The 27,200-nt window shown below is 53.9% G+C and overlaps 2 protein-coding genes and 1 long non-coding RNA gene across 6 annotated transcripts in view; 2 read left to right on the top strand and 1 right to left on the bottom strand.

Annotated features, from left to right (window-relative positions):
- Window positions 1-21,539, bottom strand: part of arpin (actin related protein 2/3 complex inhibitor) — a 52,250-nt gene extending 30,711 nt beyond the window's left edge. Inside the window, exon 1 of one of the 3 annotated variants that reach the window (XM_052040202.1) lies at window positions 21,405-21,539. Coding sequence is in view for 2 of the 3 variants with exons in the window: in XM_052040200.1 (XP_051896160.1) it covers window positions 21,405-21,526 (122 nt within the window). In the remaining variant the exon portion in view is untranslated. Of the gene's footprint in view, window positions 1-181; window positions 310-21,404 lie in introns of those variants that run through there. The other 2 variants (XM_052040200.1, XM_052040201.1) reach the window with 2 other exon arrangements.
- Window positions 302-16,879, top strand: spata5l1 (spermatogenesis associated 5-like 1). Of its 2 annotated transcripts, XM_052040195.1 has the most exons (8): window positions 303-1,452; window positions 3,198-3,383; window positions 5,698-5,856; window positions 5,952-6,161; window positions 8,572-8,805; window positions 12,552-12,686; window positions 14,691-14,812; window positions 16,725-16,879. In XM_052040195.1, the coding sequence occupies exons 1-8, from the start codon at window positions 379-381 to the stop codon at window positions 16,771-16,773; spliced, it is 2,169 nt and encodes a 722-aa protein (XP_051896155.1). In that variant the 5' UTR covers window positions 303-378; the 3' UTR covers window positions 16,774-16,879. The 2 variants fall into 2 exon arrangements, 1 of the variants encoding a protein (XP_051896155.1); XR_007958308.1 differs by lacking the exon at window positions 16,725-16,879 and having other exon boundaries at window positions 302-1,452; window positions 12,556-12,686.
- LOC127583837 (uncharacterized) lies at window positions 20,429-23,810 on the top strand. The gene is made up of 5 exons (XR_007958309.1): window positions 20,429-20,443; window positions 20,926-21,162; window positions 21,522-21,610; window positions 22,934-22,994; window positions 23,769-23,810. It is a non-coding gene; the product is annotated as an uncharacterized LOC127583837 (long non-coding RNA).
- Window positions 23,811-27,200: the final 3,390 nt, after the last annotated feature.

The following is a 27,200-nucleotide window of genomic DNA, read 5'->3' as shown; positions in this document are numbered from 1 at the left end:
GGCCTTACCGCCCACACCCCAGGGCCCACCGCCCGCACCCCCGGCCTTACCCCGGGGCTCACTCCGGGGCCCCCAGGACCCACCCCGGGCCCACCGCCCGCACCCCCGGCCTTACCGCCCGCACCCCCGGCCTTACCCCAGGACCCACCCCGGGGCCCACCGCCCGCACCCCCAGCCTTACCCCGGGGCCCACCGGACCCACCGCCCCGGGACCCGCTCCCGGTGAACGGGGCCGACGGACAGCCGGTCGTCGCTATAGATACGGCTCATGGTCCGGCAGGAAGCTGCGGCCACTTCCGGCGGAAGTGAGTCCGGTTGCCCGGGAGACGGTGTTGTAGAGGCCCGGAGCCGGGGCCTGGGGTGAGCGGTGCCGCCGCCATGGACGGGCCGGGCTTGCGGCTGCTGCCGCCCGATCCCCGGGACCGCGGGTCGCAGCGCTGCCGCCTGGGGCCGCGGGCTCTGGCGGCGCTGGGCGTGCGGCTGGGCGGCCCGCTGCGGGTGTGTGTGGCCGGCGGCCTGGCGCTGTGCTCCGCCTGGCCCCGGGCCGACCGCGCCGACGGCCTCCTGCAGCTGGACGCCAAGTGCGCCAGCCCGGGCTTCCCGGAGCGCGGGGCCCGCGGCCTGAGCCTGGGCCTCGGGCAGCTGCAGGCCGTGGGCTGCAGCAGGGCCCGGCGGGTGTGCGTGCGGGCGGTGCTGGCGGCCGAGCCCGGCGGCCCCCCGCCCCCGGCCCCGCTGCTCCGCCGCCTGCTGAAGGGCGTCTACCTGAGCGCCGGGCTAGTGGTGCGGGTGGCAGGCCCCGAGGCCTCGGCCTGGCCCGGCGCCCTGCTGCTGCTCGAGGTGTGCTGGCTGGAGCCGCCGGCCGCCGGGGCCGCGCTGCTGGCGCCCGGGGCCGACGTGCGGGTGGCCGAGGTGCTGAGCCTGGAGCGGTACCGGGCGGAGAGCCGGGGCCCGGCCGAGGCCTCGGGGCCTGAGCCCGAGCCCGCCCTCCGCCCTCTGCGAGAGGCGCTGGCCTGGCCGCTGCTCTACCCCGAGGCCTCGGCGCGCCTGGGCCTGGACTGCCCGCGGGGAGTACTGCTGCTCGGGCCGCCGGGCGTGGGCAAGACGCGGCTGCTGCGCCGCCTGGCCCAGGAGCTGGGCGCCTGGGTGCTGGAGGCCTCGGCCTCGGCGCTGCTCGGGCCGCGGCCCGGGGACAGCGAGTGCCGCCTCAGGCGCCTCTTCGGCAGGGCCGAGGCCAAGGCCGGGCGCCGGCCTTGCCTGCTCTTCATCGACCAGCTGGACGCCGTGTTTCCCCGGAGGACGGGCCGGGGCCAGGGCGCCGAGCACCGGCTTCTGGCCCAGCTCCTCGGCCTGCTCGACAGCCCGGGGCGCAGGCCGTTCGTGCTGGTGGGCGCCACCGACAGGCCCGAGGCCCTGGATCCCGCACTGAGGAGGCCTGGGCGGTTTGACCGAGAGGTGAGGGCGGCGGGGCGGGGTGTGGAGGGAGGGGAGCCGGGGCCAGCACCGATCCCCGGGGGCATCACTGGTCCCAGCTGTCCGGTCAGAGAACCGTCCGCCACCCTCGGCATCCTCTCACCAACCAACCTGGGGTCCAGTCAGCCTCGGACCCCGTGGGCCTTAACCTGCTGGGCCAGCCGAGCATGTGGCACCTTGTCAAACACCCTACTGAAGTCCACAGAGACATTTACTTTGCCATCCTCGGTGGAACGTGCTGGCCAACCCTCTTGTCAACTCCCTTTGGAAAGACTCCGCTTGTAAGATGTTGTTCTATCTGCTCCCAATCTATTTTCACCAGGTCCTCAACTTGAGGACCAACCTCATCCCTTAACCTAACAACCTTGAAACTTTCAGACTGGTGGTCAGTGTTTCCAAAGTGTTCCCCCACTGACACTTCCACCACTTGCCCGGTTTCATTTTTTAAGAAAAAGTTAAGTACAGCCATTCCTATGGTAGAACTATCTACGTATTGTCTCAAAAAACTGTTTTGGACACACTTAACGAATTCTGCCCCATCCAAGCCTCTTACACTACGGCAACCTCAGTCAATATTGAGACAGTTAAAGTCCCACACTACTGTAACCGTATTGCTTTTGCACCTCTCTGCGATGTGCTTATGTACCTGTTCCTCTAAATCCCACTGACTGTTGGGAGATCAAGCAAAGTGATTGCCCCTCTTAAATTCTACGCATGTGGCCTCATTGGACGATCCCTCCATTATCTCTCTCTCTTCATACTGCTATGACCTCTCGATAATCAGAAGTGTGACTCCCCCTTCCCTTTTGCATCCCCCTGTCATGTCTAAAAGGTCTTTACCCCGAAACATCCAGCTGTCAGTCCTAGCCTTCACTTAACCGCATCTCTGCATGTATCTATAAGACCAGAAGGGACGAACATGATTCCTGGATCTCCGAACTAGGACTTGCCCCAGTCACCTTGCTCCATGTATTCAGCCTGTTTTATGGGTAGTAAATGTGCCGTCTCCTGTGGCTGTGGCAGTACAGGCACTGACTTCCACATTTCTTGCTCTATTCTCATCCTTTAGATAATGCAATCCTACAGAAGTGGTTTTACAATAGTACTTCATTACTTTGAATCAGACTTGATCACCTGTGATTGAGTTGCAGTTGTACAAGACATTGGTGAGGCCACACTTGGGGTATTAGCGTAGTTTTGGTCGCCCTGTTACAGGAAAGAGTGCAGAGAAGATTTATGAGGATGCTGCCAGGACTTGAGGGCCTGAGTTATAGGGAGAGGTTGGGCGGGCTGAGCTTTATTCATTGGAACATAGGAGACTGGGGGGTGACTTTATAGATGTGTATAAAATACTGAGGGTATAGACAAGGTGAACGCACATGGTCTTTTCCTCAGGGAAGAGGAACTTAAAAAACTACAGGGCGTATGTTTAAGGTGAGAGGTGAAAGATTTAAAATGGACCTGAGGGACGCCAACTTCATGCAGCAAGTGGTGCATGTATGGAATAATCTGCCAGAGAAAGTAGTTGAGACGGGTACAACAACGACAGTTAAAAGATGTTCGGATAAGTACATGGATAGGAAAGGTTTAGCAGGATATAGGCCAAACACGGGCAGATGGGACTGGCTTGGTGGACATCTTGGTCGGCACGGACGAGTTGGGCTGAAGGGCCTGTTTCCGTGCTGTGTGACTCTGTGGCTCTATGACCTGCATTTTATTTCCTCCAGGTCACAATTGGTGTCCCGACAATGTTTCAGCGTCAGTCCATTCTGGAAGCGGTCACTGCCCCAATGCCTCTGAGTGCTGATGTTAACGTGTCCTGGCTGGCAGAAGCAACAAGTGGCTATGTCGGGGCTGACCTGACAGCCCTGTGTCGAGAGGCTGCTCTGCAGGTCATCAGGCGCAGTTCCCAGGTATGGGGGTGAAGTGACAAACTCAGTATCTGCCAGAAACCCCCAGGCACTGAACCAGCCTGGGTGAGGAGGCCAGCCCCTTACCCCACTGCCCAGAGCAGTGAGTGTGAAACCTGGTTTAAACCAAATAGAATCATGCCAAGTGGGTTAGAATGGAAACTATATCCATGGGATGCCATGGACCACTGGAGCAGGAGAAATGTTTGCTACCCCCATCTGCAACCTCGTGAGCAGGCAGATTCCTCACAGCACCAACGGAATCAAGCCAAGGGATCAACCTTGCTTCAATGAGTGAAGCAACAGGTACAACTAAAATCGAGGTGCTGACCTATTGGGGTGCACCAGAACTACCTATACACGTAGTATCGAGGTGCTGACCTATTGGGGTGCACCAGAACTACCTATACACGTAGTATCGAGGTGCTGACCTATTGGGGTGCACCAGAACTACCTATACACGTAGTATCGAGGTGCTGACCTATTGGGGTGCACCAGAACTACCTATACACGTAGTATCGAGGTGCTGACCTATTGGGGTGCACCAGAACTACCTATACACGTAGTATCGAGGTGCTGACCTATTGGGGTGCACCAGAACTATCTATACACGTAGTATCGAGGTGCTGACCTATTGGGGTGCATCAGAACTACCTGTACACATAGCATGTAACGGACAGAGCCAAGCGATCCACCATCAACAGATCAGATCTAAGCACTGCAGTCCTGCCACATTTGATCCTGAATGATAGTGCCAATAAAACAGCAAATGGGAGGAGGATCTCCAAGAGAATCTCCCCTAACATTGATGGGTTGTGAGTGAGAAACGTGGGCCCTTAGTTGAGAACGTTTCAGCCAAGACAAGTCTGAAGCATTCTCAATTATGTTCAGCCTCAAGTACTAAGCGGATGATCAGCCTCTGCTTCCTCCTGAAATTGCCACCATTGCACCTTCAATCAGTGTGATGAGAAACAGCTGAGATACTGGCTGCAACAAAGGCTGTGGAATCAGACAGCATCCCTGTGTTCCCGAACCAGAGACACTTCTAGCCAAGTGGTTGCGTACAGTCACAACGCTGGCACGTCCATAAGAATTCATAAAATGATGTCCTGTTTGGAGAAAAAGGGACAGATCCAATCTGGCTAATTACCTCCCAAATATCTGTTCTCAGTGAAGTGATGGCAGGGGTCATCAACACTGCATTCAAATGGCACTAAACTCTCCAATAACCTGGTCATCAACGTCCACTTGGGTTTTGCTAGGATCACTCAGCCCATAGGCTTACTCCAAACATGGCCCAAAGAGCTGAATTCCCTTGATGTCAAGGCAGCATTTGACTAAATATGGCACCAAAGACCCTGGTAAAACTGAAGTTAGGTGGTATCAAGGGGAAGACAATGGTAGGAGTCGTAACATGGACAGAGGGGAATGATTGGAGCTATTGGAGGTCAACCATCCCAGCCCCAGGACATCACTGCAGTAGTGACACGAGGGACTGCAGATGCTGCAGTCTGGAACAACAAATAATCTGCTGGAGAATCTCACCAGGACTCCAGGGTTTTGACCTGAAACATCAACAATTCCTTTCCTCTCGACCTGCTGAGTTCCTCCAGCAGATTGTTACATCGCTGCAGGAGTTCCTGAGGGCAGTGTCCTGGGCCCAGCCATCTTCAGCTGCTTCAACGGATCTTCTGTTGTGGGGTCAAAAGCGGAGGAACTTCACAGATGATTGTTTCAATTCCATTAGCACCTTCTCAGCAAATGAACCAGTCCATGTACCATCCCGGAAGTTCATCAGTGCTGGGTCTAAAGCCTGAAGCTCCCTCCCCAACAGCACTGTGGGTGCACCTTCACCAGAAGGAGTGCAGTGAGGGGTTCAAGGAGGCAGCTCATGTCTCACCCCCACCCCCACCATGGGCCTTCCCAACAAACACAGGTCTGTGAAAGGAAATGCAAAGTTGCAGGATTCAGCCACATGCTCTGGTGTCCACACTTGCTGGTGACCTGCTGTGAATCCAACCATTCCACGTACAGGATGGAAAATGTCTCGACAGTATCCCACCTGCAAACAAGTGGGACTGGGGCCAGCTCCCATCAGCAGAACTGGGAATTGTTGCAGGTTTCTCTGCTCTGCAAACTGGTCGTTACTCAGACCAGGGAACTGCTCCAGGTCCCTGTTATCTAGAGTAGGCTTCTGTACTGTGGCCAACCCCACTCGAGGTCTACCATGTCCTATGTAGTCTGTCAATCCTCCAGCACTGTGTTGATTAAATCCACCTCTCCCCCAGCTGTTAAGTTTCTGGTTTCTTTGAGGAAGGACTCGGTGAAGCAGCGGATAACCCTTGCAGACTTCCAGGAGGCGCTGAAGGTGGTGCACCCATCCTCCCTCAGGAGCAGCATTGGCCTGACTGACTTCAAACCTGTGCACTGGGACCAGATCGGAGGCCTGGACGAAGTCAAGCTGAAACTAAGGCAGGTAAAGTTTGTAAAGTCCTGACCTTGCCCAGCTGCTTCAACCCGTTTTATTCTGTGTCAATCTTGTACTGATCTCCCTGGCATCGCTTCCGGCAGAGTGTCGAGTGGCCGTTGAGGTACCCGGAAGCATTTGTGAGGATGGGGACGAGGCCTTGTCGGGGTATCCTCCTGTATGGACCGCCAGGCTGTGCAAAGACCACATTGGTGAAGGCCGCGGCCTCCAGCTGCCGGTGCTCCTTGCTGTCGGTCAGTGCGGCTGAACTCTTCTCCCCCTTCGTGGGTGATTCTGAAAAGGCGTTGGCTGAGGTGAGTATTTACCCAGCTCCCCTGGTGGAGCAGATTCTCCGAGCAGAGAAAGGGTAGGACCACTCGAGGACAAAGGAGGGAATTTATGCCTGGAGCAAGAGGAAGTGGGCGAGGTACTAAATGGGTACTTTGCATTGGTATTCACCAAGGAGAAGAATGTGGAGGACAGTGAGATCTTGGGGGGGGGGGGAGGATGATATTCTCAGGCATATAAAGAAGGAAGTGATGTTGGGTCTCTTCAAAAAAAAGTATTAAGGTGAACGTGTCCCACAGGGATCTATCCCAGGTTATTGAGAGAGGCAGAGAGGAGGTCGCTGGGGCCTTGACAGAGATCTTTGTGTCCTCTTTAGCCATGGATTCTAGAAGAATGGAGAATAGCCAGTGTTGTTCATTCGTTTAAGAAAAGCAACGGGAACAAACCGGGAAGTTACAGGCTGATGGGCCCTGCGTCAGCGGTAGGGAAACTACTGGAGGAGATTCAGCAGGATAGAATTTACTCACATTTGGGAAAGTGTGGATTTATTAGGGATAGTCAGCATGGCTTTGAGCAAGGTAAATCCTGCTCAAGGTGAGAGGGGAAATTTAGTCATAGAGCACTACAGCACAGAAACAGGCCCTTTGGCCCATCTAGTCCATGCTGGCCTGGTTTTCTGCCTAGTCCCATCTACCTGCACCTGGACCATATCCCTCCATACCTCTCATCCATGTACCTATCCAAACCTCTCTTAAATGTTACAATTGAACCCACATCCACCACTTTCGCTGGCAGCTCGTTCCACACTCGCACCACCCTCTGAGTGAAGAAGTTTCCCCTCAGATTCTCCTTAAATATTTCACCCTTCACCCTAAACCTATGACCTCTAGTTCTAGTCTCACCCAACCTGAGGGGAAAACACCTGCATGCATTCACCCAATCTATACCCCTCATAACTTTGTATACCTCTATAGGATCTCCCCTCATTCTCCAGCACTCCAGGGGATAGAGTCCTAAGCTATTCAACCTTTCCCTATAACTCAGGTCCTCAAGTCCCAGCAACATCCGTGTAAATTTTCTCTACACCTCTTTCAAGCTTATTGATATCTTTCCTGTAGGTAGGTGACCAGAACTGCACGCAATACTCCAAATTCAGCCTCACCAACGTCTTGTACAAATTCAACATAACACCCCAACTCCTGTACTCAAATGCCTGATTTATGAAGGCCAAAGTGCCAAAAACTCTCTTTACGACCCTATCTACCTGTGACGCCACTTTCAGGGAACTATAGATCTGTATTCCCAGGGCCCTTTGTTCTACTGCACACCTCAGTGCCCTACCATTCACTGTGTAAGTCTTACCCTGGTTTGTCCTCCCAAAGTGCATCACCTCACACGTGTCTGCATTAAATTCCATCTGCCATTTTTCAGCCCATTTTCCCAGCCGGTCAAGATCATGCTGCAGGCTTTGATAGCCTTCCTCGCTGTCCACTACACCCCCAATCTTGGTGTCATCTGCAAACTTGCTGATCCAGTTTACCACATTATCATCTAAATCATTAATATAGATGATAACAACAGACCCAGCACCGATCCCTGCGGCACACCACTAGTCACAGGCCTCCAGTCAGAGACACAACCATCTACTATCACTCTCTGGCTTCTCCCGCTAAGCCAATGTTGAATCCAATTGACTACTTCATCCTGAATGCCAAGCGACTTAACCTTCTGGACAAGCCTCCCATGCGGGACTTTGTTAAAGGCCTTGCTATAGTCCATGTAGACTACATCCATCACCTTCACTTGATCAACCTTCCTGGTAACCTCCTCGAAAAACTTGACCTACCATGCACAAAGCAATGTTGACTATCCCTAATCAGGCCCTGTTTATCCAAATACTTATATATCCTGTCCCTCAGAATATCTTCCAATGATTTGCCCACAACTGACGTCAGGCTCACTGGCCTATAGTTTCACGGCTTATTCTTAGAGCCTTTCTTAAACAACAGAACGACATTAGCTATCAGAATTTTACAGGGCAACATTTTTACGCCGAGAATGGTGGGTGCCTGGAATGGGCTGCCAGGGGAAGTGGTGGAGGGAGATACAACAGCAATGTTTAAGAGGCATTTAGGCACACACGTGAACAGGCAGGGATGGAGGGATATGGGTCATGTGTGGGCAAGTGGGATTAGTTAGATTGGCATTGTGTTCAGCGCAGATATAGTGGGCCAAAGGGCCTGTTCCTGTGCTGTACTGTTATATGGTCTAATCCTCAGTGCCTACAACTTGCTGGATTTGATTCAGTCCCTCTGGCATTTGGGAGGATTTGGGCATCAAGCTGCTCCCCCCACTCTGTGCTGTCGGCATTCTCTCCTGGTCTGAAGTCGCCATCCCTCTCCTCTCTCTCACTTCTGCCTCGTGTTTCGTGTGCAGGTGTTCCGCCAGGCTCGAGCTGCTTCACCCTCGATCCTGTTCCTGGATGAGATTGACTCAATCGTTGGGTCACGGTCAGGTGACCCTGCAAATGGACACAGTGTTCAAGAGCGAGTCCTGTCTGTTCTCCTCAATGAGATGGATGGAATTGGACACCCGTTGTCTGAGAGAAGAGACACTGGAAGGGCCGTGCTGATGTGTGAAGGGGATCAGTCCGAGGAACAGGCAAGAAAGGTGAATGATTAGAACAGCCAAACGCGCGTTGAGTGGGACAGATGTAAATTTTAATCTGGTTTGTAATCGAACGAGTGTAACACATCTACACAAACACTGGCACAGGTTCGCTGGTCCTAATGTGTCACTCAGACTGAAATGGAACAGTGGAGCTGTGTTGCTGGGAGATTAGAGATTCGATTCAAATATCAAACAGACTCTAGAACGGAGCAGACAAGATAGGAAAGCAGCTTGGGAACGAACGTGGTGAGGTGGTTCCGCACTGAGCGCCTGTGCCCAGTTCTTCACTGCAGCTGTCACTCTTGATCATCTATTGCTCCTTCAGGAGTGAGGGAATCACTGGCAAGGCCAGTGTTTGGAGAGTGCTGGCCAGTCACTGCAGGCCTTCAGGTGTAGGTGGTCCTACAATGCTGTATGTAGGGAGTTCCAGCATTTAAACCCAGCAACACGTTTCCCAGTGAGGGTGGTGGACCTGCAGCTGGTGTCTTCCTTTGTACGTGGTAAAGGCTGTGGGTCTGTGAGGTGTTCCTCCGAGCCGAGGTGAGTAACTGCAGCACATAGTGCATTGTACACTCTGGAGTCATTCTGTACCAAGACGGGTGGGAATGTTGAGGGTGGTAGATGCAGTACTGATCAGACAGCCTGCTTTGTCGTGGACGGTGTTCAGCTTCATGACCCTGAACTCTTGCAGGCAGACAGTGTGTTGCATCACATTCCTGACTTGTTCCTTGTGGATAGTGGCAAGGCCGGGGTGTTGAGAGGTGAGTCCCTCGCTGCAGGATACGGTCTCTGACCCACTCTTGTATCTACAGTATTGATGTGTCTGATTTGACAGTTTCTCATCGGTTGTAACTCCCAGATGTTGATTGTGGCAAATCAGGTGTAGGTAGTTGGAGACCATTGTTGCAGGTGCTCCCTGCCTGGAGTGAACATTACCTGACACTTCAGGCTGCACGTAGGCACGGACCACCACCTGCTGAGGTGCTGCCAATGAAACCTTGCGGTAGAAGGAAGGTGATTGTTGAAGCAGCCGAAGGTGGTTGGGCCCAGGAAATACCCTGAGGAACTCCTGCAGTGATGTCCCTGCTCGTGAATGATTGACCACCAACAACTCGGCCTCTTCCTTTGTGCAAGATTGGACAAAGAACCATTGGGGGCCTTCCCCTCGATGCCCGTGGCTTCAGGTCATCTCTCTTGATGTTGAGGCTCATTCTCACCTTTCTAGAGTTCCTCTCTGTGGTCCGGAGCAGTTGTGGGGTTTAAAGGAGAGTGATCCTGGCAAACCCAGACTGGGCAGAGTAAAACTAGAGCAAGTTACCGCCTGAGAGGGGTCATCTACAGGAACTCCATCGCTTTGTTGGGCAGGAATAGACTGGGCATTAATTAGCCAGGCTGTATTATCTTGTCTTCTGTAGAGAAAATATATCTGGACAATGTTCCCTGTTGGGTAGATGCCAGTGCTGTTACTAGACTGCAACAGCCTGGCCGAGGTGTGGCTCATTCTGGAGTGCAGGGCTTCAGTACTACAGTGGCTTGGTGTCTGGTTTCACCTGATGCCATTAGATTCCATGGGATTGGAGAGCTACTCCATCCCTGTGTACCAGTCTCTGGTGGCTCTGACCTGCCAGTGGAAGAGGACGCACCCAGGCATTGTAATGGAGAAATCTAGGACAGTGTTGCAGATGGTACAGAGATCGGTGGTGTTGTGGATGGTGTAGAAGACTGCCAAAGGATACAGCGGGCCATAGATCAGTCACAGATGTGGGCAGAGAAGTGGCAGATGGAGTTTAATCTGGCCAAGTGTGAGGTTGCACTTTGGGAGATCAAGTGTAAAGGGAAGGTACCCAGGTTTGTCTGAGCATCATGCCTTTTGTTCTCCAACCATTAAACAAATACTACCTTTTATCTATGTTTTCTATTAAAAGCGATGACCTCATATTTTCTCAAATAAAATTCCATCTGGCTTGTCAATGCCCATTCACGTAACCTTTTACATCCTGATGAAATGTCTCCATTCTAAAGCGCTAAATCCCTTCCTCTCGCCATGGTCACCACCCACTCAGCTTGGTGGTACTTGCACTTTCTGATCTCATTTCTTAAGTTCCAGCATCTGGAGTGTTTGATTTTCATTTGTCTTTCTAGGTTCCCCTGAAGCACCTCTGCCTGTAACTCTGAAGCCTCCTCTCTCCATACCTCACTGCCTCTGTAAAGCAGCCATCATAATCAAATTCCCCACCCACCTCGGACATTCTCTCTTCTCCCCTCTCCCATCGGGCAAAAGATACAAAAGCCTGAAAGCACGTACCACCAGGCTCAAGGACAGCTTCTATCCCACTGTTATAAGACTATTGAATGGTTCCCTAGTACAATAAGACCTCACGATCTACTTTGTTATGGCCTTGAACCTTGTCTGCCTGCACTACACTTTCTCTGTAACTGTAACACTTCATTCTGTATTCTGTTATTGTTTTACCCTGCACTGCCTCAATGCACCATGTAATGAGTTGACCTGTATGAACTGTATGTGAGACAAGTTTTTCACTGTACCTCGGTACATGTGACAATAATGTTCCATTTCACAAGCCAGCGTGCCACCCAGGTTTGTATCATCATGGATTACATCTGGTCCCCCATCTAGATCCTTGATGTAGGTTGTGAACACCTGAGACTGTTCCCTGCTGGACTGCAGGAGTCACAACCTCGCAAACTGAAAATGATCTTATTTCTCCTGTTTTCTGTCTGATAATCAATTCAAAGCAGGAGAAATCCAATTCGGCTAAGCTGCGGTTAATCACCTCTGTCACTCTGACAACACCTATCGAACTCTCACCCTCGAGCAGTATGAACAAAGGAGAAGGCATCACCTGCTGCTTCCCCTTCAAGTCACTCACTGTCCAGCCTGGGAAATGTCCCTTTATCACTGCTGCCTAAATCCTGGAACCTCCTCCCCAACAACACTGGATGTATCTTCACCAGGTGGACTGTAGGGTTGGAGAAGTTATCTCACTACCACCACCACTTTGGGGGCAGTTAGGGATGGGCAGTAAACACTGGCCTTGTCAGCCATGCCCACGTCCCAAAAAATGAGTAAAACTAACACTAACATAAAGTTGAGCCAAGTTGTATTTTGTCTCTTTGGTCAGGAAACTTGAATTGATAAATCATTGTAACGTATTGTAGTTACTTGCCTCGGGTACTCCCAAATCATCTCGCAAACCAGCAGCTCTGCCAACGAGAAGGACCAGGAAAAAGGCACATGGGGACACCAGCAGCCAGTTGCCCTCTGTCACACACCAGCCTAATTTGGAAACATATCACCATTCTCTGCTTGTTACTGGGTATAAATCGTGGAACTCAGCAAGCTCAAGAAGGTGGCACACCAGCACCTTCAAGGGCAAGTGGACATGAAATGCTGGCCTCTCCAGCAACTCCAGCATCCCCATCAATGAATAAAACATTAATCTATAGTCTCAGTTAACTAGCATGCATGTCAACAAAGCAAGAGGCCAGGGACTGAATGGGGAGGTTTGTGTTCACTGCGCCCTGACACTTGAGGAACCTACAGTAAACTAAACTCATACTCTGATCCAAGTTCCACGATCTAAAATCCTGGGGAGTGTAGGCAGAAGGGAAATTCATAATCCAGTTGTTGTACAACAATCTTTAAGCCTTCACATTTCACCAGAAGATTCTGACGTGCTGGTTTATTGTTTGAGGATTATTGAACTTTGTAAACTTTCCCTTAGTTAGAGTTTCAGGAGGTTTGTAACAAAGAAGTCATTGTGATTGCTGCTACAAACCGGCCGGATCTCCTGGACGATGCGTTACTGCGACCGGGCCGTTTTGATCAGATCATCTTTGTTCCCGCCCCAGATGAAGAGGCAAGTATGTTAGTGATGCATTTCTGCCACCGTGCACCTTAGTGCATCAGTGCTTTGGCACGTGTTGCTGTGACTATGTACTTGTCCCACGGTTGATCACACACCCATCTTCAGCTCCGTTGAGATGCAATGGGGGGGCTTTAGTGGGTTCTCTCTGAATCCTAGAATAGAACGGGCAGCAGGGTAGTGTAGCAGTTAGTGTAACACTACTACAGTACCAACAATCTAGGGTTCAATTCCTGCCACTGTCTGTAAGGAGTTTGTACGTTCTCCCCGTGTCTGCGTGGGTTTCCTCCAGGTGCCCTGGTTTCTTCGCACATTCCAAAGACTACGGGTTAGTAGGTTAACATGGGTGTAATTGGGTGGCGCGGGCTCGTTGGGCCAGAAGGGCCTGTTACCATGCTGTATAAATAAAGTTTTAAAATAAAGAATCATTCCAATGAGGGAGGACCTACTGTCTGTTTGCTAAAAATGTTAAGGGTCTTCTCATTTAAAGAGAAACTATATCATTCTGCAGAAGTCTGGACAGAATGTAAGATACAGCAAAGAATGAATAAAACCTTGTAAGGAAGGAAACATGCTGTAGGAGATGAAGCAAGCAGATATGTAACAGCAAATAGTAGAAGTTTCTCTAGATAGTTTCTTAAATGTTTTGAAAGTGAACATTAGTCCTGTAAAAGATGAGTCTGGAGTTAATAATAGTAAATCAGGAATTGGCAAATGAATGTAACAAAGGTATTTTCCATCATACTCCTGTGGAGCAATGTTCTTCACGGCACACTGCCATCAAAAGTGGTGCCAGTCACTGTGCAGCTTTGGGCCAGGGCTGGCTGGGAATGGGGCAGAGGATGCAGACAGAACTCTGAGAACCATGCTTGGAGTTTGGCCAGGAACAGGACGTGTGTGGGTGGAGCAGGATGGGGACCAGAGCCAGGGGTGTGGTGAAGCGTGGCAGGTAATGGGCAGGAGAGGCAAGGGCTGGAGCCAAGCAGGGAGGCAGTGGGCAAGGCCACACATGCCCTAGTGGGTAAATCTGAGTATAGCTGTTGTATAATAACTAATGTGACACCTAACTTGTAGTTGGGTACCTTTTAAAATCCATGTGTTTTCTGGGGTTTTGTTTTATAAAGGAGCATTGTCCAGGATTTGCTCTATAAAGTACATAGTATGTGTTGACGTGGCCTTCACATTGAATGTTTTTTGCCAAAGTGGCCCCCAAAATGGTGATGATTGCTGCTCTAAGGAATATGGAAAACATCCCAGAAATGGCTTTAAATCGGGAATCAGAAGCAGGAAGAAAGTCAGGAATTGATAATCCTGAGCAACTTGGAGTTGGGTCACTGGCTCACAGCTGTTAAAAGGAATAGCTGAGGAGATGGTTGACACATGGGTTTCAATTGTTCCAAAACTCCCTAGATTCAGGGAAGGTTCCATTAGTTTGGACAATAGCAAATGTATTGTGCCCAAAAGAGGGAGAGAAAGAAAGCACGGGCCAGTCAGCTTCACGTGTCATAGCGAAAACATTAGAAGCTGTTACTAAAGTTGTCTTAGCAGAGCACTTTGGAAAGTTCAGGGGAATTGGGTAAAATCAATGGGGAGGGAAGGGACGTCATGTCTGACATGAATGATAGAAAATAGGGGGCTATGTGGGAGGGAAGGGTTAGATAGATCTTAGAGCAGGATAAAATGTCGGCACAACATTGTGGGCCGAAGGGCCTGTACTGGGCTGTAGTGTTCTATGTCCGACCAATTAATTGGAGTTCTTTGAAGACATAATGTGCTGTGGGTAAAGGACACTTGTCTACATCTAATTCACATGTTTTTGGACAAACCTGTTTATATAGAACTAACTGGTATAGAGTAAGACACGGTCCCAGGAACTGCAATAAGTTGTGACCAGATATTCAAAGCTTCAGAGAAACTGTAGGCAGTGGTCTGTTTGTGTCGTGATGATCCCTGTACTGTGTTTTTCTTGGCTACTAATCAACATTTATTACACATTAGACAAGACTTTCTATTCTGAAGATCTGCACTTCCAAAACTCCACTGGATGGGGTGTGCCTGAGGGAGCTGGGAGCTGCGACTGCAGGCTTACTGGAGCAGACCTATACAATTTATGCAAGGAGGTGAGTGTGGGAGTGGAGCGTGGGCTGTCGCTGCTGGGAAGGGATCACAGCAGGAACAACCGGGGCAGCTGGATAGGGAAAGGAGTGAGATCGCAAAACAAACCTTACACTTTGAAGGTTAAGTGAATAGTGAAATGTGGAATTTGGTGCTGTTAGACAGGCTGAAGCTGTACTTACCCTAAACCAGGGAAGCAATGCTGAGTGGACGCAGTGGTAGCGGCACCCTCACATCGACAGTGCCGTCACCTTGTCATTCCAACAGTTCCTTTCCTTGTGGGCAGTGTCACTGTGCTTCCATGGGATGTGGACCACACTGGTAGTGAGATCAGGGAATGCAATCAGTCTGGTGACACACAAGAGGACGGTAACTCGACCGTTCCCTGGCCTGAGCTGAGTGCAGGTGTGTTTGCTGCTCTGTTACTGCAGAACAGCCATGTGTGTGGGGTCTTTCACATTCAGCACACGTTCCCAACCACTGGATAACCGCTGTGTCTAAGTCACTGCGTTTTGATGGAAATCTGAAGTTAAAACCACCTGAAAATACCCAGTGGGTCGGGCAGCTTCCAAACATCTCAGTGCACTGCTTCTGTAGTTGTTGAGTTCTATTAGTTTAGAAATTTGCCAGTTTAGTTCTTATCCACTTCATTACTTATTTTATCCAATGTGGGTCTTCAGAAAATAGTCGTATCTTCTCACCCTGCCATTGCTCCTCATGTTAGCTGGGCAGAACACTAGGTCATTCCCGAATTTACAGTCAAGAGACTGAGGCCTCGCCTCCAAACTGTCCATGTGTCTGACAGCAGCAGGGGGCAGGTATCCCTGAATCTGGTGCCTGTCCTCTCTGCATAGCTTGTTCACAGGGTGTGGGCACCCTTGGGAAGGCCATCCAGAAGGGAACCACCGCTGGCCCTGCAGTTGTGGGTGTGGATGTGGGGTTTGATACAACTGAGGAGGGACATTTCAGGGGCAGGTGAGGTTACATTGCTGTGGATCTGGCATCACACATGAGGTGTGGACATCAGATTTCCTTTCATAGGGGACAGTTGAATTATTGCAGTAACACAGTAATAGGTTCCCTGGTCACTTGCTGTTCATTTGAGAACTTGTACAGAGCAGGGTGACTGAGAATGATGGTGTTAGTGGTCTAGTATCTGTTGTAGACCATTGATCAGCATGATCGGTTAGAATACCTCCATGGTAACTGGGATTTATCTTAATTAATTACGCAAATCTGAATTAATCTCAGGAATAGTGACTGAAACTACCAAATTGTCTTAAAACCCAGCTGGTTCCTTAATTCCCTAGGGGAAGGATGTTGGCCGTCCTCACCACCTCTGGCACCTGTATGACTCCAGACCCAACGATGTGGTTCCTATGTTCAGGGCGTGAACAAGAGAGGCCATTCTGTCCATCCCCAGCACATCCTCTGAGAAGCTTGTTTAGGTTCTGTACTGCATTACCAGAGTACGAGTCGGATCTGGTTACACTGCTGCAGACTCTGACATTCATCTCTGGGTTATTCCCTCCCCTGGTCAGACGTAGTGACGAAGCTGTATACCTCCTGAGGCCCTAGGTACCAGTCACACAGGAAATAACCTTGGCAATTTACTGGAAAATTCCCTGAAATTGATGCAATAATGAAAGTTTAATTATCGGCTGCAACTTCCTCTTGCTCTTGCTCAAGATTTCCTGCCTCATTTTGTCCTTCAGCCTCCACCTTGTTAATTCATCACTCAGGGCTTCCTGTCAACTGCCTGACCTGGTAAACCCTCAGCCACTGCCAATTCATTCCCCCCCTTCCCCCTCTGACCCACCTCTCTAATACTACAGCCTCACACCGGCCCTGGGCATTCGGGAACCTCTGCTTGTCTTTAACTTGTATCACTGATTCTTCACCCCTTGTTCCTGACAGGCTGCCCTGTTGTCTCTGCAAGAACATGGGCTCGATGCTGCAGCTGTGACACACAGTCACTTCATCAAATCCCTTCAGAGCTTTAAACCTTCTCTCACCGAGCAGCACTTGGACTTTTACTGCAACCTGTTCTCAGCTCGGGACCTGTGGTGTTGACGTTTTGAACCAGTGGTTTGACAACAAATTAAAACTTCTAAAATATGTTAAGTTTTATTTTGTATAAATGCAGAATCCATTTTGTACTTCTAGTGAAAGTGTGACTTTGTAAAGTAAAAATATAGAATTGTGAAAATTTAATATTAACTATCCAATGAATGCCGTTTAATGTGCTTGTGAGGCAGTTTGATGTGATTATTCAATATAAAGTTGGAAGGGGTTGTGAGTTTGAAAGCAGCAGTCAGTGCATTAAGAGTCTCGGGATCCTGGGCTTTTCCATGGCCAGTAAACCTGTTCCACTGAGTTGGCACTGAGGGTGAAGTCTCCAGAAGATGAGGCAGACCTTGAGGAACAGTGTTAATGTGCTCTGCATAGAGTTCACATTTACCTTGGTGTTATTCGTCACCATTCACCATGAGAGCAAGGTGCTGGGAAAGGCAGCTTGAGCTGTGAAGAAGGGGGAGGGATGGACAGTGAAGACGCTGCTGGTGACCTTGAAGGTGGGGAGAGATGGAGGCTGCACCGACACCACAAGGCAGGGGAAGACCAGAACGTTCAGTGGAGTGAGTTCAAGTCAATTGGGCAAGGAAGCTGAAGTTTAGAACAATGAGGGAGGGGAACTGGTGGAGGTCAGTGAGGGTAGAGGTGAGACGTAAGAAGCAAAGGTTCAGAGGGCCAACCCTGGTGAGGGAAGGTAGGAGGTGGTGAGAAATGCGGAGACGTATCTTCAGACGTCTGGGACGTGACCTTCCCCGCCCCCAGACTAGCCCACGAAGCATGTCCCTGTCCTATCTCTTCACCTCTGACTGACTCAACTTCACCACTCCCCCCCCCCCCAATGCACTGCCCTCCACTCTCTCTGCACTAATCCCAACCTCACCATCAAACCCGCCGACAAGGGCGGTGCTGTTGGAGTCTGGCAGACTGACCTCTACCTTGCCGAGGCCAGACAGCAGCTCTTGGACACCTCCCTGAACCAGGACCCCAGTGAGGAGCATCAGGCCACTGTCTCCTGCACCATCAGTGACCTCATCACCTCCGGAGACTTCCCCTCTACAGCCTCCAACCTTGTTGTTCTCCAACCCTGCCCTGCCCATTTCTACATCATACCCAAGATCCACAAACCTACCTGCCTCGGTAGGCCCATTGTTTCTGTAGCTCCTGCCCCACTGAACTCGTGTCCTCGTATCTCGACTCCATTTTATCCTTCCTCCGTCTGGCGGAACTGGTAGTCACCCGCAACAACTTCTCTGACAGCTCCTCCCACTTTCTCCAGACCAAAGGTTCAGCCCTGGGTGCTCACACGGACCCCAGTTGTACCTACCTTTATGTTGGCTACGTGGAACACATTGGCTACACTGGTAACGCTCCCCAACTCGTTCTCTGCAACAATGACACCTGCACTGGGGCTGCTTCCTGCACCCATGCTGAGCTCAAGTCAATTTCATCAACTTTGCCTCCAACTTCCGCCCTGCCTCAGATTCACTTGGTCCATCTCCAACACCTCCCTTGCCTTTTTGATCTCTCCATCTCTGGAGACAAATTATCTACTGACATCTTCTACAGACCCCTGGTTACCTTGACTACACCTCTTCCCACTCTGTCACTTGCAAGGACGCCATCCCCTTCTCCCAGTTCCTCTGTCTCCGCTGCATCTGTTCCCACGATGAGGCTCTCCGCTCCAGGACAGATGTCCTCCTTATCAGTAACCAGGGTTTCCCTTCCCCCACCATCAATGCTGCCCTCACCTGTATCTCCTCCACTTCCTGCACGTCTGCCCTCCCCCCCCCCAGAACAGGGACAGGGTTCCCCTCGTCCACACCTCGCACCCCACAAGCCTCTGCATCCAACACATCATTCCCCCAAAGGGATCCCACCACCAGGCACATATTCCCCTCAAACCCCCCCCCCCCCACATTCCGCAGGGATCCCTCTCTCTGCGACTCCCTTGTCCACTCGTCCCTCCCCACGGATGACCCTGCCAGCACTTATCCCTGCAACCATACACCTGTCCCTACACCTCCTCCCTCACCACCATTCAGGGCCCCAGACAGTCCCTCCAGGTGAGGCAGCTTCACCTGTGAGTTCGAGGGTGTCATTTATTGAATCCGGTGCTCCTGGTGCTGCCTCCTCTACATCGGTGAGACCCGACGCAGATCGGGTGACCGCTTCATCGAGCACCTTCACTCTGTACGCCGCAGCAGCCAGGACCTCCACTTCAATTCCACATCCCACTCCCACACTGACATGTCTACCCACGGCCTCCTCTACTGCCATGTTGAGGCCAGACGCAGGTTGGAGGAGCAACACCTCATATTCCGTTTCGGCAGTCTCCAACCTGACGGCATCAACATTAATTTCTCTAACTTCTGGTAACCCTCTGTTCTCCCCCCCCCTTTTGTTTTCCCTTATCCCTCTGGCCCCTTTACCCCTTATCTTTCCCCTTTCCTGCTCTCACCACCTGCTCATCACCCACACCTTCCTCCCTCTGGTTCCCCACCTCCATCCCTTAATTCCATCGTCTACTGTCCTCTCCTATCAGATTCCATCTTCTTCATCCCTTTGCCTCTTCCACCTATCACCTCCCAGCTTCGCACATCATTCCCACTTCCCCTCCTTCCCCACCTCACCTGGATTCACCCATCACCCACCACCTCATGCTCCTCCCCCTCCCTCCACCCATTTATTCTGGCTCCTGCCCTCTTTCTTTCCAGTCCTGATGAAAGGTTTAGGCAAAAAAACATCGATTGTACATTTCCCTCCATAGGTGCTGCCTGACCCGCTGAGTTCCTCCAGCATTTTGTGTGTATTGATCCAGATCTCCAGCATCTGCAGTCTCTCGTGTGTCTCCTGCCCGACGCGTGGTCCCGGCAATGGGAGAAGCTCACCGCTCCAGGACCCTGCGGGGGACGCCCTGACTCCAAAACTCTTCCGCGCTGGAAACTTGTTGCAGTCTCTCTGCCCCGGTGTGACGGCGCCAGTTAAACCGCGGTCCAGCCTGGGAACTGGTCACATCAACAGAGCTCCGCCAGTGGGGCATCAGGCGTGAGAGGGGAGGTCACGGCGGACCTGCGCTCACTGTCCGCACGGTACCGAGTCTCTCACCGAGACCGCAGCCCCCGGTCCACGCTCCCCGGGCGGGGCAAATATCCCCCACTGCTGCCGCGGGGCGACGCAGAGAAACGGCAAACTTCACTCAGACAGCGCCCCAGGTCAGGACCCAACCCAACCCAACCCAACCCAACCCACTGGTTCCCTGCCCGAGAACCGACCCCAGCCGCATCAGCACGTTACACCCAACCCCCCCCCCCCCCCCCCCCCAGCTCCGTTTAATGTCCAGGTTAACCTCAGTTACGGATCCTGACCCAACAGCTTCTGGCAGCGAGATGTCCCGGTCGCTGCCCCCACCCCCCCCCCCCCCACTACTGTGAGGGAGAGGGGCGAGAGGGACAGTGGGATGACCCCCCTGTGATGGGTGCCCTGATTTCACGGTCAGTCGCTCCCTCCTCGTCCCTATGATGTTCGGCTCCTTGGTCTGTGGATCCAACTGTCACCAACCGACGGTCAGCGAGGGGGCGGTGGTCGGCGGGGGGGGGGGGGTGGTCAGCGGGGGGGTGGTCGGCGAGGGGGGTGGTCGGCGAGGGGGGTGGTCAGCGAGGGGGGGTGCGGTGGTCAGCGGGGGGGTGGTCAGCGGGGGGGTGGTCGGCGAGGGGGGGTGCGGTGGTCAGCGGGGGGGGTGGTCAGCGGGGGGGTGGTCGGCGAGGGGGGTGGTCAGCGGGGGGGTGGTCAGCGGGGGGGTGGTCGGCGAGGGGGGTGGTCAGCGGGGGGGTGGTCAGCGGGGGGGTGGTCAGCGGGGGGGGTGGTCAGCGGGGGGGGTGGTCAGCGAGGGGGGTGGTCAGTCACGGCTGCCATAAGGCTGGGCGGTAAACGGCCGCTGCTGTTCGTGAACAGAGACCCGACAGCGTCTCAGCGTCGGGAGGGGCACGAGATGGGCAAGGGTTCCCCCCCCCCCCCGCTACTCCCTCCGCCTCCTCCCACCCTGCAGTTCCTGCCGCCGCCGGCCGGGGCGCCGCCGGCCGGCCGTCGGTTTGCGGACGTGACCGGAGTCTCGTCACTGCAACAAACTCGGCGCCGAACCCGGAACCCGGGCAGAACAGCGGCAGCTGCCGGCGAGCGCGGTCCGTCCCCGGGCCCCGAGTCAAGTCGCTGCCGGTTCCAGTGAAGCCCCGAGCGGGGAGGGAGGGGGATGAAGTTCTTCTCGTTGCTCCGCAAGAGGAAGGAGGTGAGTTCCCCCCGACCCCCAACCCTGACCCCTCACCACTGACCCCCCCATACCTGACCCCCATCCCTGACCCCCCCACCACTGACCCCCCATTCCTGACCCCCACCACTGACCCCCATCCCTGACCCCGCCATCCCTGACCCCCAACCCCTCACCCCAACCCCCGTTATTTACCCCTTCACCCCTCGACGCCCCCCCCCACGCTCGGGGTGACCCGACCCTCCGCCGCTCTCGCCCCTCACCCGCTGCCGTTGGTCCCGTTGAAGCGCCGGCGCCGGGACGTCCGTTGGAGCCGCTCCCCCGGGGTTCGGCCCTGGGACCCTGTGTCTGCCGCTGAGTGTCCCGTCTCTGACCCGCAGCTCATCCCGCTGGTCGCCCTGATGTCCACGGCCGCCGCCTTCGGCACCGGCACCTGCGTCTACTTCCTCGCCACCAAGAGCGATGTCATGTAAGTGTGGAGCCCGGTCACCGCCCCACCTCGTCCGGGGAGAAGCGGCGCCCCGGCCGGGGGGAGGGTGCGGGAGCTTTAACAGGGCGTTTGACTTGGTTCTGTGTGACTGGGGGGGGGGGGGGGGAGTGTCTGTGTGTGTGGGGAGTGTCTGTGTGTGGGGAGTGTCTGTGTGTGTGGGGAGTGTCTGTGTGTGGGGGTGTGTCTGTGTGTGGGGGTGTCGTGTGTGTGTGGGGGGTGTCTGTGTGTGGGGTTGTGTCTGTGTGTGTGGGGGTGTCTGTGTGTGGGGGGTGTCTGTGTGTGTGGGGGGTGTCTGTGTGTGGGGAGTGTCTGGTGTGTGTGGGGTGTATGTGTGTGTGGGTGTGTCTGTGTGTGTGGGGTGTGTCTGTGTGTGGGGTGTGTCTGTGTGTGTGGGGGTGTGTCTGTGGTGTGGGGGGTCTGTGTGTCACGGTGTCCGTGTCGGCCTGTGTCGTGTTTGACTCCGTATCTGCTTGTGTGGGAGTCTGTGGGGGGGGGGGGGGGAAGGAGGGGGTCTGTGCGTGTGTGGGGGGGGCCGGGGTCTGTGTGCTGTGGGGGGCGGGGTCTGTGTGTTTGGGGGGGCGGGGTCTGTGTGTGTGTGGGGGCGGGGTCTGTGTTGTGTGGGGGCGGGGTCTGTGTGTGTGTGGGGGACGGGGTCCTCCGTGTGTGTGTGTGTGGGGGGGCGGGGTCTGTGTGTGTGTGGGGGGGCGGGGTCTGTGTGTGTGTGTGGGGGGGCGGGTCTGGTTGTGTTGTGGGAGGGGGGGCGGGGTCTGTGTGTGTGTGGGGGGGCGGGGTCTGTGTGTGTGTGTGGGGGGGCGGGGTGTGTGTGTGTGGGGGGGGGCGGGGTCTGTGTGTGTGGGGGGGGGGCGGGGTCTGTGTGTGTGTGTGTGGTGTGGGGGGGGCGGGGTCTGTGTGTGTGGGGGGTGAGAGGGGAGAAGGGTCTGTGTGTGTGGGCGGAGAGGGGTCTGTGTGTGTGTGTGTGTGTGTGTGGTGTGTGGGGGGGGGCGGGGTCTGTGTGTGTGGTGGGGGTAGGGGGGTGAGGGGTCTGTGTGTGTGTGTGTGTGTGTGAGGGGGGGGGGGGGGGGCGGGGTCTGTATGGTCCAAGACCCTGGCTGTGCCGGGGTGGGTGCGCGGAGACCTGTGCCGGGGTGGGGTGCGCGGAGACCTGTGCCGGGGTGGGTGCGCGGAGACCTGTGCCGGGTGGGCTGTGCGGCCAGCGGACCGTTGCTCACGGTCCGTGCACAACATTTCCGCCCCGTTGTGTTCCGACCGAGCGACCGTTTCACGTTTCGTTTTACCGTTTAGAATCAACAAGACGCGCAACCCGACTCCGTGGGAGACGGTGGACCCCAGCCAGCCCCAGAAGGTGCGGCGCCGCTCCTGCCTCTCACTGTACCGGGCGAAGTGACTCACTCGGAGCGGGCGGGGCCCGGAGCTGGGCAACTAGAGGGGGGGCCGGGGCAGAGATCACTCCTGGGAGGGAGGAGGGGGTGGTAGGGTGGGGGTGAGGGTGGAGGTGGAGAGACGCGGTATTCATGTGGAGGAGGAGGGGCGGGGGGGGGGGGGGAGAGAGATCTGGAGTAAAACGTGAAGGAAAGTGGGTTGAGCAGCGTCTGTGGTGGGGGTGAGGGGTGTGGTTGGGTGTGATGGGTGTGGGGGGGTTGGTGTGGGTGAGCGGTGGGGTGGGGTTGGGTGTGAGGGGTTGGGTGGTGGGGGGTGAGGTTGGGTGTTGCATTGGGGGGGTTGGGTCTTTGTGGGGTGGGGATGAGGGGTGGGTTGGTGGTGGGGTGGATGGGGTGCGGTTGGGTGTTTGGGTGTGGGTGAGGGGTGGGTTGCATTGTGGGGGGTTGGGTGTTTGTGGGGTGGGGGGTGAGGGGTGGGTGTTGGGTGGATTGGGGTGGGGTTGGGTTGTGAGGGGTGGGTGGGGTGTTTAGGGAACGATCCCACATCCAACTTGCAGTGAACGTTGGCAGAGACACCGTGCATCAATATTGGTGCCAGCGCTACAGTCCTGCCTGATTGTAGATCAGGCTGAGGCCGTCCATGTGCTCTCTCCCCAAGGTCGGTGGTCCCACTGCGTCTGGGATTAGGGCGTCGCTCTGGCCCGGAGTCACTAACACCCGTCCTCTCCCTGCCACAGCTCATCACCGTCAATCAGAAGTGGCAAGCCAGTGGAGGAACTAGCAGCTGGTTGAAACGTTTCACCAGGTGAACGCCTGGATCCTGCCTCACTGAACAACTGCAGGCCGGTTGCCGGAACCCACAGGGGCTGTTGTAGAGGAGAAGATGTCAACATTCTCCCCATCTCTCTCAGCAACCCCTTGTCCCTGCAGAAACAGCAAACACGCTACACCAGACCACTCCGCGCTCAGAACATCCCAATCATTACATTCCTGGTAAATTAACTGTGTAGTTAAATGTTAATAAAAGCAAATGTTAAGGCTGTAGTTATATTGGCAGTTCTTGTCTCCCTGGCTTTGCCCCCAGCCCAGTAATGTCCACATTCCCACCCCACACACAGTCGGTGACATGAGGAATACTTCAGGATCTCCAGAGTGGATCAAACTGCGCCAGAGCTCAGAATACGTATGGGTTTCCCCACCGTGTATCCAACACTGTGGGAGGGGCGGTACTGAGGGCTCCTCAGTCATTAATGGGTGGGGTCACTGCTTCAGGGCGCAGTCCTGCGGTTCCGAGGCCGGTTTGTGCTGGGGGTTGGGGGTTGGAGGGGGGAGCTTGGTCCCCTCCCTCCCCTGTCCACCTCTGACAGGGCTCAGTCCTGGACGGAGAGAAGGGGGACCTGGTTCTGGTCTGGGACACACAGCTCCCTACCACCCCTCCTCCGGCAGTGCGTTCCAGACACCCACCACTCTGTGTAAAAAAAAACCTGCCTCTGACATCTCCCCTAAACTTTCCTCCTCTGACAAACTGATGTCCTCTGGTATTGGCCATCACTGCCCTGGGAGCCCTTTGACTGCATCGCATCCATATCGTGCACCTACACTCTCCAACCCCTCCTCCCAGGCAGAGCAAGAACGGAGTCCCCCGGTCCTCTCCTTCCATCCTACCAGCCTCCACACTCGATGGATCAGCCTTCAGTTTCCATCAGTTCCAACCAGGTTCCACCACCAGACACGTACTCTGTGTCAGTGTCCCCTCCCCCTCAGCATTTCCAAGGGATCACTCCCTTTGTGATTCCCTGGTCTACTCTTCCGTCCCCGTCTACTCCCCATCGTATGGCACTGGCCCATGGGACAATCGGAGGTGCAACCCTTTCACCCCTTCCCCTCCCACCATCCAGGGACCCAGACTCTCCCTCCAGGTGAAGCAGTGATTCTGTTGCACTGCCAGTCCAGTGCACTGCATTCAGTGGCTGCACTGTGGGCTCCTCTACGTCGGGGAAACCAAACACAGACTGGGTGACCAGTTTGTGGAGGACCTGTGTTCAGGCCACAGGGGTGACCTGGAGCTACCAGCTGTCACTCCCACTGATGGGTCAGTGACCTCCTGCACTGTTTCATCAAGGCCCGACACAACCCCTTCCCTTCTGTCTGCAGGGCTTGAGATCGAAATCTCCAATCTCAGATAACTCTGTCTGTACGGGCAACGCCCACTTCTGCTGCTGTTCCTTGCTCCCTTGTGTATTCTGGCACCTCAGCACCTCCTGGTGAGCCCAGCTATTCACCGTCACCAGGACTTCACCATGTGAGCAACATGTTGCACAGACAAATGGCTCCATTAGTTCACCCCGTCACAGTCATCCCCTCATCCACCCACTGCCCTCCCACACCTCCAGTGGTCACCATCGAGGACACAAGATCAGTCTGCAGAGTGAACCCGCAGAAAGCATCTGGCCGAATGGTGTCCCTGGCAGTGTCCTCTGATCCTGTGCAGATCAGCTGGTGGGGGCATTTGCAGACATTTTTAACCTCATCCTGGTGCCCAAGTAAAACAAGGTAATGGGCCTTAATGGCTACCGACCAGTGGCTCTGACATCCACCATCTGAAGTGCTTTGAGAGGCTGGTCATGGCTCGCATCAACTCCAGCCTCCCAGACAACCTCAACCCACTGCAATTCACCTACTGCCGAAACGGTCTACAGCAGACGCCATCTCCCTGGCCCCCACACTCAGCTCTGGAGCATCTGGACAGTAAAGGCACTTACATTAGACTATTCTGTATTGACTACAGCTCTGCCTTCAATACTATAATCCCAAGCAAACTCGTCACCAAACTCCAAGACCTAGGACTCAATACCTTCCACTGTAACTGGATCCATGACTTTCTAACCAACAGACCACAGTGAGGATAGGCAGCAATACCTCCAGCACGATTATTCTCAACACTGGTGCCCCACAAGGCTGCGTCCTCAGCCCTCTACTCCCTATACACTCATGACTGTGGCCAGATTCTGCTCTAACGCCATCTACAAGTTTGCAGATGATACCACTGTTGTAGGCCGTATCTCAAATAACAATGAGTCAGAGTACAGGAAGGAGATAGAGAGCTTAATCATATGGTGTCATGACAACAACCTTTCCCTCAATGTCAGCAAACCAAAAGAGCCGGTCATTGACTTCAGGAAAGGGGACGGTGCTGAGGTTGAGAGTGTTGAGAGCCTCAAGTTCCTAGAGTGAACATCAATAGCCCGTCCTGGTCCAACGACGTAGATGCCACGGCCAAGAAAGCTCACCAGCAACTCTACTTCCTCAGAAATTTGGCATGTTCCCTTTGACACTCACCAACTTTTACCGATGCACCACAGAAAGCATCCTATCTGGATGCATCACGGCTTGGTACGGCAACTGCTCTGCCCAACACCGCAAGAAACTGCAGAGTGTGGACGCAGCCCAGCGCATCACGGAAACCAGCCTCCCCTCTGTGGACCCTGTCTAAACTTATCGCTACCTCAGTAAAGCAGCTGACATAATCAGAAACCCACCCACTCCAGACATTCTCTCTTCTCCCCTCTCCCATCAGGCAAAAACATAGAAAACCTACAGCACAATTCAGGCCTTTGGACCACACAGCTGTTCCTACCTTAAGAAATTACTAGGCTTACCCATAGCCCTCTATTTTACTCAGCTCCATGTGTCTATCCAAAAGTCTCTTAAAAGAGCCTATCGTATCCGCCTCCACCACCGTTGCCGGCAGCCCATTCCACACACTCACCACTCTGAGTAAAAAAACTTACCCCTGACATTTCCTCTATACCTACTCCCCAGCACCTTAAACCTGTGTCCTCTTGTGGCCCGCCATTTCAGCCCTGGGGAAAAGCCTCTGACTATCTACCCAATCAATACCTCTCATCATCTTATACACCTCTATCAGGTCCCCCCTCATCCTCCGTCGCTCCAAGGAGAAAAGGCTGAGTTCCCTCAACCTGTTTTCATAAGGCATGCTCCCCAATCCAGGCAACATCCTTGTAAATCTCCTCTGCACCCTTTCTATGGCTTCCACATCCTTCCTGTAGTGAGGCAACCAGACTGAGCACAATACTCCAAGTGGGGTCTGACCAGGGACCTATGTAGCTGCAACAATACCTCCCGGCTCCTAAATTCAATTCCCAGAT

The sequence above is a fragment of the Pristis pectinata genome, chromosome 28, assembly GCF_009764475.1.
Source record: "Pristis pectinata isolate sPriPec2 chromosome 28, sPriPec2.1.pri, whole genome shotgun sequence".
In the NCBI taxonomy this organism is placed as follows: Eukaryota; Metazoa; Chordata; class Chondrichthyes; order Rhinopristiformes; family Pristidae; genus Pristis; species Pristis pectinata.
Note: the sequence above shows the minus strand (reverse complement) of the source record. Positions and strands in the feature narration are given on the sequence as shown.

Excerpts from the sequence above, each read along its gene's own strand:
- spata5l1 (XM_052040195.1), top strand. The coding sequence starts at position 379 with ATGGACGGGCCGGGCTTGCGGCTGCTGCCGCCCGATCCCCGGGACCGC. Across the intron at positions 5,857-5,951 it reads TCAAGCTGAAACTAAGGCAG|AGTGTCGAGTGGCCGTTGAG; the intron begins GTAAAGTTTGTA and ends CGCTTCCGGCAG. Across the intron at positions 6,162-8,571 it reads CTGAAAAGGCGTTGGCTGAG|GTGTTCCGCCAGGCTCGAGC; the intron begins GTGAGTATTTAC and ends TTTCGTGTGCAG.